The 12,085-nt window shown below is 41.9% G+C and overlaps 1 protein-coding gene across 1 annotated transcript; it reads left to right on the top strand.

Annotated features, from left to right (window-relative positions):
* Positions 1–2,659: 2,659 nt before the first annotated feature.
* Positions 2,660–3,298, top strand: LOC148783197 (uncharacterized). The gene is made up of 2 exons (XM_088859831.1): positions 2,660–2,892; positions 2,980–3,298. The coding sequence occupies exons 1-2, from the start codon at positions 2,660–2,662 to the stop codon at positions 3,296–3,298; spliced, it is 552 nt and encodes a 183-aa protein (XP_088715957.1).
* Positions 3,299–12,085: the final 8,787 nt, after the last annotated feature.

Here is a 12,085-nt window from a genome sequence, read left to right as displayed (position 1 = left end):
GAGAAAATGAATTTCCAGGAACTATAGGTGTTTTTGTATTAATGGCTTCGTGACCAAACGAGGCCTAATGAGCTCAAATAAGTCTTGAATGAAAGCTATGTGTATCTAAAACAACTTTTACTCTTGTGAAATCGTGACATTTTGTACATGTTAAAATTTATACTTCAATAACTATGCCTATGTCACTGTTAACAGAGCAGATTTCCAGCCACTGTCATCTACCTTGCACGAAACTTTTGAACGACCATCAAGTGTCCAAATTGGTTAAAATTATGGCCATTTTAACGGTGTGTATGTCTGCTATAATGTTGATGTTAAAAATATATTCAAATTCTTCATGAATGAGAAGCTATACCTCAATTTTGTAGATTAGTCACTGTGGAGAGTTTTAATAAATTACAGAATTGATGTTTTTGTTGTCATGCATTTTAAATGACCAAATGATACCCATTTTCTTCAAAACCATAGTCATTTTAAAAATTTATGAGTAAGCTTTAAATCACTTGTTGAGCACTTTTCGAAATTCTTCCTAATTTGTGAGTTACTAGATTAAATACGAAGACATGTCACTACGAAGACATGTCACTATAGGTAGCTATTATGGAAACTCATAACTGATGTCACTGTTGCCACAAATTTTGACTAACCAAAAGAGATTCTTTTTCCTCCAAATCACCACCATTTGAAAGGTTTATGGTAATACTTAAAATTACATGTAAAGACTTTTGTGAAAAACCCAAAATATTGAAAGCTACACCCATTTTACGGGGATTCGGTCACGATTGACAGAACTTCCTGGAAATTGTGCATCCTCAAGTACGAATGTTATTTAGTGAATGTTATATAATATTCGATTAGTGGATGTAAATGATATGCAGTGAATATCATGAAAGGGATGTGGATGCTATTTAGTGACTGTTATGTGATATTCAATTAGTGAATGTGAATGCTATGTAGTGAATATCATGAAAGGGACGTGAATGCTATTTAGTGACTGTTATGTGATATTCAATTAGTGAAGGTAAATGCTATGCAGTGAATACCATGAAAGGGATGTGAATACTATTTAGTGACTGTTATGTGATATTCAATTAGTGAACGTGAATGCTATGCAGTGAATACCGTGAAAAGGATGTGAATTCCATTTAGTGAATGTTATGTGACATCCAAATAGTGAATGTGTGTACTATGTAGCGAGTATCAAGACATGAGTGTGAATGTTCTTTAGTGAGTGCCATGTAATATTCATGTGCTGAAGTGCCATATAATGAATGCTATACAATGAAATTCTATGTGTTGACAACATGAAAGGCCCGAGTGGCAAAGTGATGAATGTTAAGTGAAGAGTGATCTGAGAGCATGCTCCAAACATGACCCTCTATTGTGTTTGATAATAGTGAAGTGATTCATTGATGCAACGCAAGGGTTATCTGTGGTGGTATGATGTGACTTGAAAAGAGAGTAAGACCAACAAGGTTACCTAACTCTCTGTTTGATAGGAGGGGAGTTAGGTAGAAAGTGTAATGGGTGGGTCACACCCCCCGAAATTCTGTGTATTAGAAGAAGTGAATAGTGAATCGTGCCTTGCAAGGCAAGTACTTATCAAAAGCCCCAAAGCGTGCTAGGGACTGTGTGTGTGAGTGCGAGGGCATTACTGAATGAGAAACTCTTTATCATTGCCCTCTCTCTCGAGTTATGGTAGAAGTCCTAAACAATGGGATTGGCTTGGGCTGATGAATAAGGCTTCTACTTTGGGAGTAGGTGAATCTAAGGAGTGAGTGGTTAACAATTGAATGTGTGACTATGAATGCTGTTAATGATACTGGTTTTATGATAATCATGATATGCGATATGCCATCTATGATAAATGTATTGGAAATATTGCTAATTTGATACTTTTTCCATTATGATTGCTTATAGATATAAGTATTCTTTATAATGTCAAAATAGATATGTTTTAGATGTTTAACTTCTAGATCCTCTTACTGGGCTGTATAGCTCATTCTTCTCTTTCCATCCCTGTAGAGTAGAAGTTGTAGGTTAAAGGACTGCCAGTTGGAGGAGATCGATTTGGTCGACAAAGGCTTGTACCTGTGAAGAAGACCTTTTTGCTTATATGTGTTTGTCGGTAGTAGGCCATGTTTTGGGTTGTCTTTTTGGAACTATGTATTTTTGCAATTTAGGCCTTCTGTGCCTTGAACAGATGTACTACTTCAAGATGTTTATGTAATGATATGAATCTTAGTTCTCCTTATACCTAGTTCATGTGCTTGTGTTAGAGTTTCTCTACTTTGTTGGTTTGCTTGAATTACCGCTTTGTCAAAGCAATGCGCCACTCTATCTTGAATAGTGTTTGCTACCTTTGGATCACGAACCCACACCCTGCTACCCTCCGGCGCGATCGGTAGGGGCCAGGAGCCGGGGTTGTGACAGTTATGGTATCTGAGAAACCAGGATAGGATTCTCGGCCTAGGAAGACTTAGAAGTGTCCTAAGGGTAGGTTTTGGGATGGATTAGTACTTGAATGCTTTTGTGCTAGGTTGAAGGAAAGATGATGAGGACTCATGCTAATAACGCGAGCTTCAGCAATGAGAGCATAGAAACCTTTGGAGAGTTCTTTAGGACACTTGGGGCCATGACCTAGATCATGAAGGAAAATATGCCGACCCCGTCCACCCCTATCTCTACCCTTGCAGACAGTGAGTTGATCGAAAGATTCAGGAGGTTGTCGCCTCTTGCATTCTCAGGGCATGGGGTAGTAGAAAAAGCCAAGAAATGGAAGAGGCAGATGGAGAATATTTTTGAGGTGCTGCAGTGTACGGAGGAGCAGAAGGTTAGACTAGGCACCTTCATGTTAGAAGGGGAGGCTGAACATTGGTGGAACCTAGTAAGGTAGTCATGGAGGGAAACAGGAACTGAAGCCACGTGGGATAACTTCCTGGTGGTGTTCGATGGGAAGTACTTTCCTGAGTCTATCAGGGAAATGAAGGAGATTGAATTTATCGAACTTCAACAGGGGAGGTTTCCTGTCGAGCAATACACTGCCAAGTTTACAGAACTTTCCCTTTATGCTCATCACATTATCAACACAGAGGCGCGTAAGGCAAGTAAATTTGAAAGAGGGCCCTGGAAAGACATCAGGCGGAGAGTGTTGGCAGCCAATCTTAAGTTGTACGCCCCTCCGGTCGACCTGGCGATGAAACTGAAAGAGATTGTGAAGATTATTGCTCAAGAAAGGAAGAAAAGGCGAGACCAGCTCGATCAGGAAATTTTGGGAAGTTGGTTCGGCCATCCGTAAAGAGAGATTTTAGAGGAAGACCCTACCCTGTTAATACGAGGAGGACTTAGAGAACCCTATCGGGCAACATAAGGGATAATCGACGCCCAGTGTGTACCTATTGTGGAATGGGGAATCATACTGAGGTCAAGTGCTACAAGAAGTTGAACAAGTGCCTTAAGTGTGGCAAACCTGGCCACTGGATCTGAGATTGCCCCATGGTAAAGCTGGAGGACAGACTAAAAGCTCAAGGTCGAGTGTTTGCATTGAAGAAGCAGGAGGCCAAGGCATCCACCTCGGTGATAAGGGGTAACTCTTTTTGTTTGTGGTAAAGAAACATGGATTTTGATTGACCCTGATTGTTCTCATTCTTTTGTTGCACCACATTTTACATGTCATCTGAATGTTAAGAGTGCATACCTTAATTATACTCTGATAGTGCATAAACCAGTGGCCTATTGAAACTGATGAGGTACTTATGCAATTTGAAATTTTGGTAGAGGGATGTGTCTTGCTTGCAAACTTAATATTTTTAAATATTCAAGATTTTGATGTTATTCTGGGTATGGATTGGTTATCTACTCATCGGGATACTGTTACCTACCATGATAAGGTTGTGACCTTTAGGTGACCTAGTCAACCTGATTTGCATTTTGTGGGCATTCCGGACATTTCCCCTCTACGCGTTATTTCGGCCCTTCAGGCTTCTTGCCTGCTGACTAAGAGATGTGTGGGATTTTAGCTTATGTAGTAGAGAACCGGGGTTCCCAATCTAAGTTGGGAGACATTTCAGTGGTACGATAATACCCAGAAGTGTTCCTTGAGGAATTGGCCTCTTTACCTCCCATGAGAGAGATAGAATTTGAAATAGACGTGGCCCTTGGCACAATTCGCATCTCAAAAGCACCATATAGGATGGCCCCAGCTGAATCGAAAGAATTGAAGGAACAATTACATGAACTTTTGGATAAGGGGTTCATCCGACCTAATGTGTCGCCTTGGGGTGCGCCAATCTTTTTTGTGAGAAAGAAGGATGGATCCATGAGGCTTTGTATCGACTACAGGAAATTGAATCGGGTTATGGTGAAAACCAAATACCCTTTGCCTAGGATTGATGATCTTTTTGACCAGTTGCAAGGGGCCCAAATATTCTAAAAGATCGATCTTTGATCGGGTTATCACCAATTGTGGGTCAAGGAAGAAGATATTCCCAAGACTGCATTTAGAACTCGGTATGGCCATTATGAGTTTCTAGTTATGCCGTTTTGTTTAACAAATGCCTCGGTTGCTTTCATGGATTTAATGAATTGAGTGTTCCGACCTTTTCTGGATAATTTCGTCGTAGTCTTTATTGATGACATTTTGGTGTATTCAAAAAATTCAAAAGAACATGAACAACACTTGAGAATAGTCCTTCAAACCCTAAAGTCAGAAAAATTGTATGCCAAGTTGAGTAAGAGTGAATTTTGGCTTCCCAGTGTTACTTTTCTGGGACATATCATTTCTAAGGATGGGATTGCGGTCGACTCTTCAAAGATTGAAGCTGTGCTTAAATGGGGAGGCCAACAAACATAACTGAGATCCGGAGTTTTCTGGGGTTGGCAGGGTACTACTAGTGATTTGTGGAGGGGTTCTCAAAGATAACACGTCCTCTGACTCGCTTGACCCAGAAGATTGTGAAATTTTTATGGTCGACCAATTGTGAGGAAAGCTTTCAAGAATTGAAGAAAATATTAGCCACCCCGATTCTAACTTTACCTGAAGGGAATGAGGACTTTGTAATTTATACTGACTCTCATAAGGGACTCGGGGTGTACTCATACAAATAGGAAAGGTCATTGCCTATGCCTCTAGGCAATTAAAACCGTATGAGCAAAATTATTCAACCCACGATTTGGAGCTTGCAACTGTGGTTTTTGCCTTACAAATCTGGAGGTACTACCTTTGTGGGACCCAGTTTAAGATGTTTACCGATCACAAGAGCCTCAAATATCTATTCTCTCAGAAGGAATTAAATATGAGGCAAAGACGATGGATGGATCTTGTAAATGACTACGACTATACCATTGATTAACACCTGGGCAAGACTAATGTCGTGGTTGATGCTCTGAGTAGAAAGTCCATGGTATCGATGGCGTATTTGATGGTTCAAGAGATGAAGATGTTAGAAGATGTGGTAAAATGGCATCCAACCTTACCTTTGGGTAATGAGATAAGAATGATTGTTGGCATAAAGGTAGAATCCTGACTCCTTCAACAACTTCGCTCGGCACAAGAAAAGGATCCTCAGCTTCTGAAAATTCGGGAAAAGGTGGACTTCGGGAAGAAGGAATATTTCTTTGTGAGTGGTGATGGTTTGTTAAGATTAAAAAATCGGGTATGTGTTCAAATGAATGAGGATATAAAGAGAACTATTTTAGAGGAAGCAAATTGCTCTCGTTATTTCATTCACCTTGGGAGTACTAAGATGTATCAAGATCTGAAAAGAACATTTTGGTGGAACAACATGAAGAGAGAAGTGGACTTTTTTGTTTCTAAGTGTTTGACATGCCAATAGGTAAAAGCTAAGCACCAGAGGCCCACCGGGTTACTACTGCCCTTGCCCGTGGCCGAATGGGAATGGGAACATATTACCATGGATTTTGTCTCGGGCTTACCCAAAATGAATAACAAGCATGACAATATTTGGGTCATTGTGGACCGGTTGACTAAGGCTACACATTTTTTGTCAATCTGCACCACTTTCACCTTAGATAAACTTTCTCGGTTGTACATTAAGGAGATAGTCAGGTTGCATGGTATACCATCCAGCATAGTGTCTGATAGGGACTCCAGATTCACGTCAAGGTTTTTGACTAGTTTACAGTCAGCCCTGGGGACAACACTTGCTTTTAGTACTGCTTTCCATCCCCAAACCGACGGACAATCAAAACGAACCATCCAAAATCTGGAAGATATGTTGCGAGCTTGTGTAACTGATCACTACACGGCTGACTCTGGCCCCCAAGCTCCGTGCCTTATTGGCTTTTACCTAAAATCTGACTTAGTAAAATTCATAGGTCATTACATCATCCCCACTTTAAAATAGATTTTGTCCTCAAAATATTTCCTTAAATAACTGAGGGTACTTACTTCGAATTTCATCTTCTCGTTCCCAAGTTGATTCTCCTGGAGAGTGATGTTGCCAAAAAACACAAACCAGGGGGATTTCTTTGTTACGCAATACTTGTATTCTTCGATCCAAAATCTCTATTGGTTGTTCAATGTACGACAAGTCTTCTTCGACTAGGATTGGTTCATACCTTATAACATGGGACGGGTCAAGCAGATATTTCCTTAATAAAGACACAGAAAACATCATGAATGTTTGCTAGTTCAGGCGGTAGGGCAAGTCGATAGGCCAAATTCCCAATTCTTTCTAGAATCTCAAAAGGTCCAATGAAACGTGGGCTCAATTTCCCTTTCTTGTCAAACCTCATAATGCTCTTCGTTGGTGACACCCTCAAGAAAACCCAGTGCCCACTACAAACTTAAGGTCACTTCTTCTGTTATCGACATAGCTCTTTTACCGGCCCTGTGCTGTCTTGAGTCTTTCCCGAATTAGGGAAATCTTTTATATGTTTTCTTGAATAATCTATGCTCCCAAAAGGCTTCTATCACCGACTTCATTCCAACATATAGGGGATCTGCACTTTCTCCCATATAGGGCTTCAAAAGGCATGATTTGTATGCTGGCTTGGAAGTTATTGTTATAAGCGAACTTTATCAGGGGTAAGTGGTTATCCGAACTTTCTTTAAAAGTGAGGAGGGGTAATACCATTGGAGGGGTGAGAGGAGGCAGCGCCTTGCGTGATTGAAGAGAAGGGGCTAATGATGCGCTCATAAGAGGTAACGTTGTGCAAGTAAGGGGCTAACACCGCGCACGTAAGGGGCTAACGCCGTGCCCGTAAGAGGTAACATCACGCGCGTAAGGGGCTAATGGCGTGCACTTAACGAGTAAGGTCACGCACATCATCGGCAAGAGCCACACGCCAAGGTCGACTAGCTCCATGTGCAGCACTGTCGTGCATAGCCTTTGTTTGCCACTTGTCAGCTACATGTGAGTGGCTCACCACTTGTCAACCGGGGGATGCCAGCTACCACCTGAGGAGTATTTTAGCCCTCCTCCTTCTCCTCACTCTACTTCCACCAACACTCTCTTATTATTTCTCTCTCTAAGGCATGTGAAGGACTTGGAGAAGGCTCCCTTAGCTCACTGTTGGAGCAGCAAGTGTGCAAAGTAAAAGAAGACTGTGGGAGGAGGTGTTGGGGGGGCTTTGTGCCATTAAGGTAAGTGGATTGGGAAGTGTGTATCATAAATTTTTTATGCATGAAATATGGAGGTATAAGAATGATCTTAGAGCCTTGAATCTTGTGTGTTGAATCCATGATTGTATAACCTCCGTGAATAATGGTATTGCTTGCCAAATATTCCTGTAAATTTAGTCTAGATAGAGTAAATGGCGATTGTTTATTAGCTGTGGGTTGAAAGATATTGATGTGGATGGTTTGTGCTTATGCATGTATTAAGAGTTTGGGAAAAGAAAAGGAGGAAAATGAATTTTCAGGAACTATGGGTGTGTTTGTATTCAATAGATCAGTGACCAAATGGGGCCAAAGTGAGCTCAAATCAGTCTTGAATGAAAGCTATGTGTATCTATTACAACTTTTACTCTTGTGAAATAGTGACATTTTGCACTGTTGGAAGGTATTTTTCATCAACATGGGACCTTCGCTCAATAAAGGCCTAACAAGTAGTGGAAATTCGGACAGTCTCGGAATAGCCCCAGAACTGGCCAATATCTTCTTCTCTCAAGAGTCTCTTGCCAAGTTTCATAGCATTTCAACATGTCAAAGGTAGTGCAGACTGAGAAATAGTTCCCTCATAATCGACCTTTAGCACCCTAAAATGGACCCCTATAACTAGAGCTACATTTTTCAGTGTCTCAAATTTCTGTGAGACCACGACCATTGGATTTGGCACGGTTGAAAACCCCCAAGGGTTAAGTTTCAGCTCAAACGGACATTCTAGGAAGACATTATAGGCAAAAGAGTGAAACAGGAGAAGCCGCACGCTATTCCCGTGCAGCCACCCTGCAAAACTACACCATTGAAGGGACAATGACGACCACTTTTGACGCTCATATCTCACTCTTCCTAAGTCAAAACGTGTTCAAATTTGGTGAGCATGTTCGTCTAGTCAAGACGAGTGATCCAAATTTGAACACGTTTTGACTTAGGACCAGTGATGACACCCGAGCACTAAGAAAAGCCAGAGAGAAGTTGTTGATCCATGAAGTAAAGTGCAGAAAATTCAGCAATGTCATGCCTCGCTCGAGTGGCCAAATCACGCGGCTTGCGAGCCCGATCGACACGAGACTAATTCCATTACGGGCGTAAGGTCTTGGGCCATCTTTGATCCAAACCTCGTACATGATTAACAGTCGGATTCTACACAAGAAGCCAACGAACAGACTGCAAATTTCTTCACCGGAATCCTTGATTCTGGCCAAAATTTCAAAATCGCAAAATTTTCATTCAGCCACGGAATCAAGCTGCGTTTAGTGCCCCATGATTGTAGTGGCATGCTTAGTATGATTCCGCAAATAAAACATAGAAAAATGTCAAGGAACGAACACACTATCGATCCAAAGACTACTCAAGTTTCAAGTCACATGATCATACACCAAAAACACGATCCATGGCTCGATGTTGGTATCAAATCAATCATTATGCCGAGCCTTATAAGAAAACGATCATCTTATGATCAACAAACCATCAAAACGACCTCGAATCAGCCATGCAAGATCACACAAGTCCTAGGGCAACACATGAACTGTTATGAAATTTCATGATTTGTTAGGAAGGGGCAAACCTGTCATTTTGTACCCTATTTTCTAATTTCTTTTAATTAAATTTAATCTTAATTTTCAGCAATCGCCCATGTTTAGGGCATACCTCTATATATACGTACCATCATTGTACACAAGAAAAGAGGAGGCTGAGGCATACACACACACACACACACAAGAGAGAGTTTTCACTTAATACAAGTTTTTCTTTCTTACCATTGTGGTGTCACGTTTGAGAGAGGGAGTAAGGTGAGAGAAAATTTTGGTCGGTACCCCTAGGGTTGAGGTAAATCTTTTCTCTCTTCCCTTTTTCTTTTCTTCTTATCTCTCTCTTCTCCCCTTTCTTCTCCCTCTTCTTCGTTTGAGTTCCTTGCAGAGGTCGTGCACGGCAGTGGCAGTGTTGTGCATGCCTCTCCCTCAGCTTCATATGTTGTGCATGGTGATGGCAGTGCCATGCATGAGTCCCCCTCCCCTTCTATTCGTCTGTCTCTTTCTGCCAGTGAAGTCTGTAGACAGCGTTGCCTATCTCCACCCACAGGTGTAGCTGTGACGTCTAGGTGAAGAGCCCAGCCAGGGAAGCTTGTTGCCGCTTGCAGGGGTCTTCCTCTACTGTGCATCTAGCGGCTTTAGCTATCGGCGCCCACCGCCGTTCTCCCTGCGTCCCTCGCCTATCGCAACGCGACCTAGGAGAAGCAATCGTCGTGTGCCTCGTCAGGAGCTGGCGCCGTCCACAAAGGATGCACCGTCTCGTTGCATTGCTCACTGCGATGCCTGTTGATGTCTTGACTTCCCTTTTCTCTTTGTCGTCTCATTCTCTCCTCTCCACCTCTTTCTCCTCTCACTTAACTGAGGATAGACCTAGCCTATTACTGACACGCCGACCTCGATTTTGAGTAGTATTGTCGTCGTGCTGGTCCTGAGAACCATGCCTGTCTTACTACCACTCCGAGTCAATGATTTCTTGTCATCATTCTAGTCTCGCCCTCATGTCAAGCTCTCTTTTCTTTTATATCTTTCGCTGAACCTTCACTTCATCACCAGTTCATGTGAACGTGCATTGCCCTAAGACAAGGGTAGGTCCCTTTGACCCACTTGTCTTATAAATTAATCATAAAAGTACTGAGCAGAAAGACAAGAGGATTGCAGATCAAGGGAGGCAATTCTGAACCAGCTCAAGTAGCTGGGGGGCTTTCTTCGTGATCTAAGTGGGCACCCACGTGAGCCAGCCTAAGTAAGTCCCGAGCCTACCTAAAATTTCTCTATCATTGGTTGATATACCTTCCCTTGCCCTCGAGCAAGGTTCCGAAAGAGCGATCTTAGATCTCGGGTTCACCACAAACCCCAGACACGTGCCGTCAGATCACTTAGATCCAGAGAGCGAGATTGAAGAACCTAACCATGCACATGTTAAGATTTATACTTCAATAAGTAAGACTATGTCACTTTTAACAAACAATAGATTTCCCGCCACTATCGTCTACCTTGCACGAAACTTTTGAACGATCAACAAGTGTCCAAATTCGTTCAAATCATGGCCATTTGAATGATGCGTGTGTCACGACCCCGCCCCCGACCATCGCACCTTAAGCGGCGACGGGCGATCGAGCGTGAGTTCGTGATTCAATGTAACGTTTTTCACTCATGTAGGAGTGGACTCAACGCTTGTATTTTCGAAAATCACGCAAACAATAGAAGAGAGCTAAAGCGACAAGCTTAACTAGCAGAAGAGTAAAGAAAAACTCCGCACACAAAAATTCATAATATAAAAAAAATCTTCTAAAATATTACATTCAGTTCGGGGCATCTAGGCCCAATGTTACACATATCTACCAAGAACAAAACAAAACCAGGGCCAAACAGCCCAAACATAAATAAGGTCTAAGCACCTTCTTCAAAAACACTAGCTTTGTCTTTCAGCTGCCAAACACTAACTTCCAAACCTCCACATGTCGCTATCAATCTACAGATGGAGGAGAAATAATGGGATGAGCCATACAGCCCAGTAAGCAGGTTTAGTACTATACATCTATGGTGGTGCTATCCATATGTGACAATAGTACAATTTATCAATATAAAGTCATAATTTAGCATAAATGCATCTCATGTCAAGACATCGAATGTGAAAATTTCATTTAAATGGCAATCATCACTAAATCAGTGTCTGAGCCTTCAATTAATGAAATCATAAATCATTCCATCATTATAATGCTAAACATTCCTTATAAAGAAATTCAATCATTACCCATGTTCTCCCTGAATCACCTACTCCCGTAATAGAGGCTTATCCATCAGGCTAAGCCAATCCCATTGCTTAAGACCTCTACCGTCGCACAGGAGGGAAGGAAATGACAAGTGGGGTGTCCACATCGTAATACCCTCAACACACTCACACGGTCTTCAGCGCGCATTGGGTTTAGATAGGCCCTTACCTTGTAAGGCATCAATCACATATCATTTCATAAATCTAGGGTGTGACCCATTATCCTCTCCCTTAACCCGTTCCTATCATTATGCAGGTTAGGGGATATGCTAGCATCTCTTTCCTTACTATCGATGAGTGTCCTATCTTGTAGCAGGCAATATCATAGCAGCATCCACTATCAGTGAGTGTCTCATCGCGTAGTGGCCAATATTCTCATCAATGTCTTGGTGAACCTAGCACCCACTACCGATGGGCTCGGGTCCCACTACGTAGCAGCCAATGTTCCCCTCAATAAGTCCAATATCCGCTATCAAAGGGCTCGGGTCCCATTGCATAGTGGTTAACACTCTCATCAATTTAACAACACAGTATCCACTACCGGTGACTGTCCCACCTCGTAGTGGCCAATATCAATATAAATAGTGGCCATTCATCGCCTCATAAAAGATGAATTATATTTCATCATAGCGTCATAGCATTTAGCAAAAGACATGC

Source organism: Amborella trichopoda, chromosome 2, assembly GCF_054954075.1.
Source record: "Amborella trichopoda isolate Santa Cruz 75 chromosome 2, AtrichopodaSantaCruz75HAP2 v2.0, whole genome shotgun sequence".
Classification (NCBI taxonomy): domain Eukaryota; kingdom Viridiplantae; phylum Streptophyta; class Magnoliopsida; order Amborellales; family Amborellaceae; genus Amborella; species Amborella trichopoda.
Note: the sequence above shows the minus strand (reverse complement) of the source record. Positions and strands in the feature narration are given on the sequence as shown.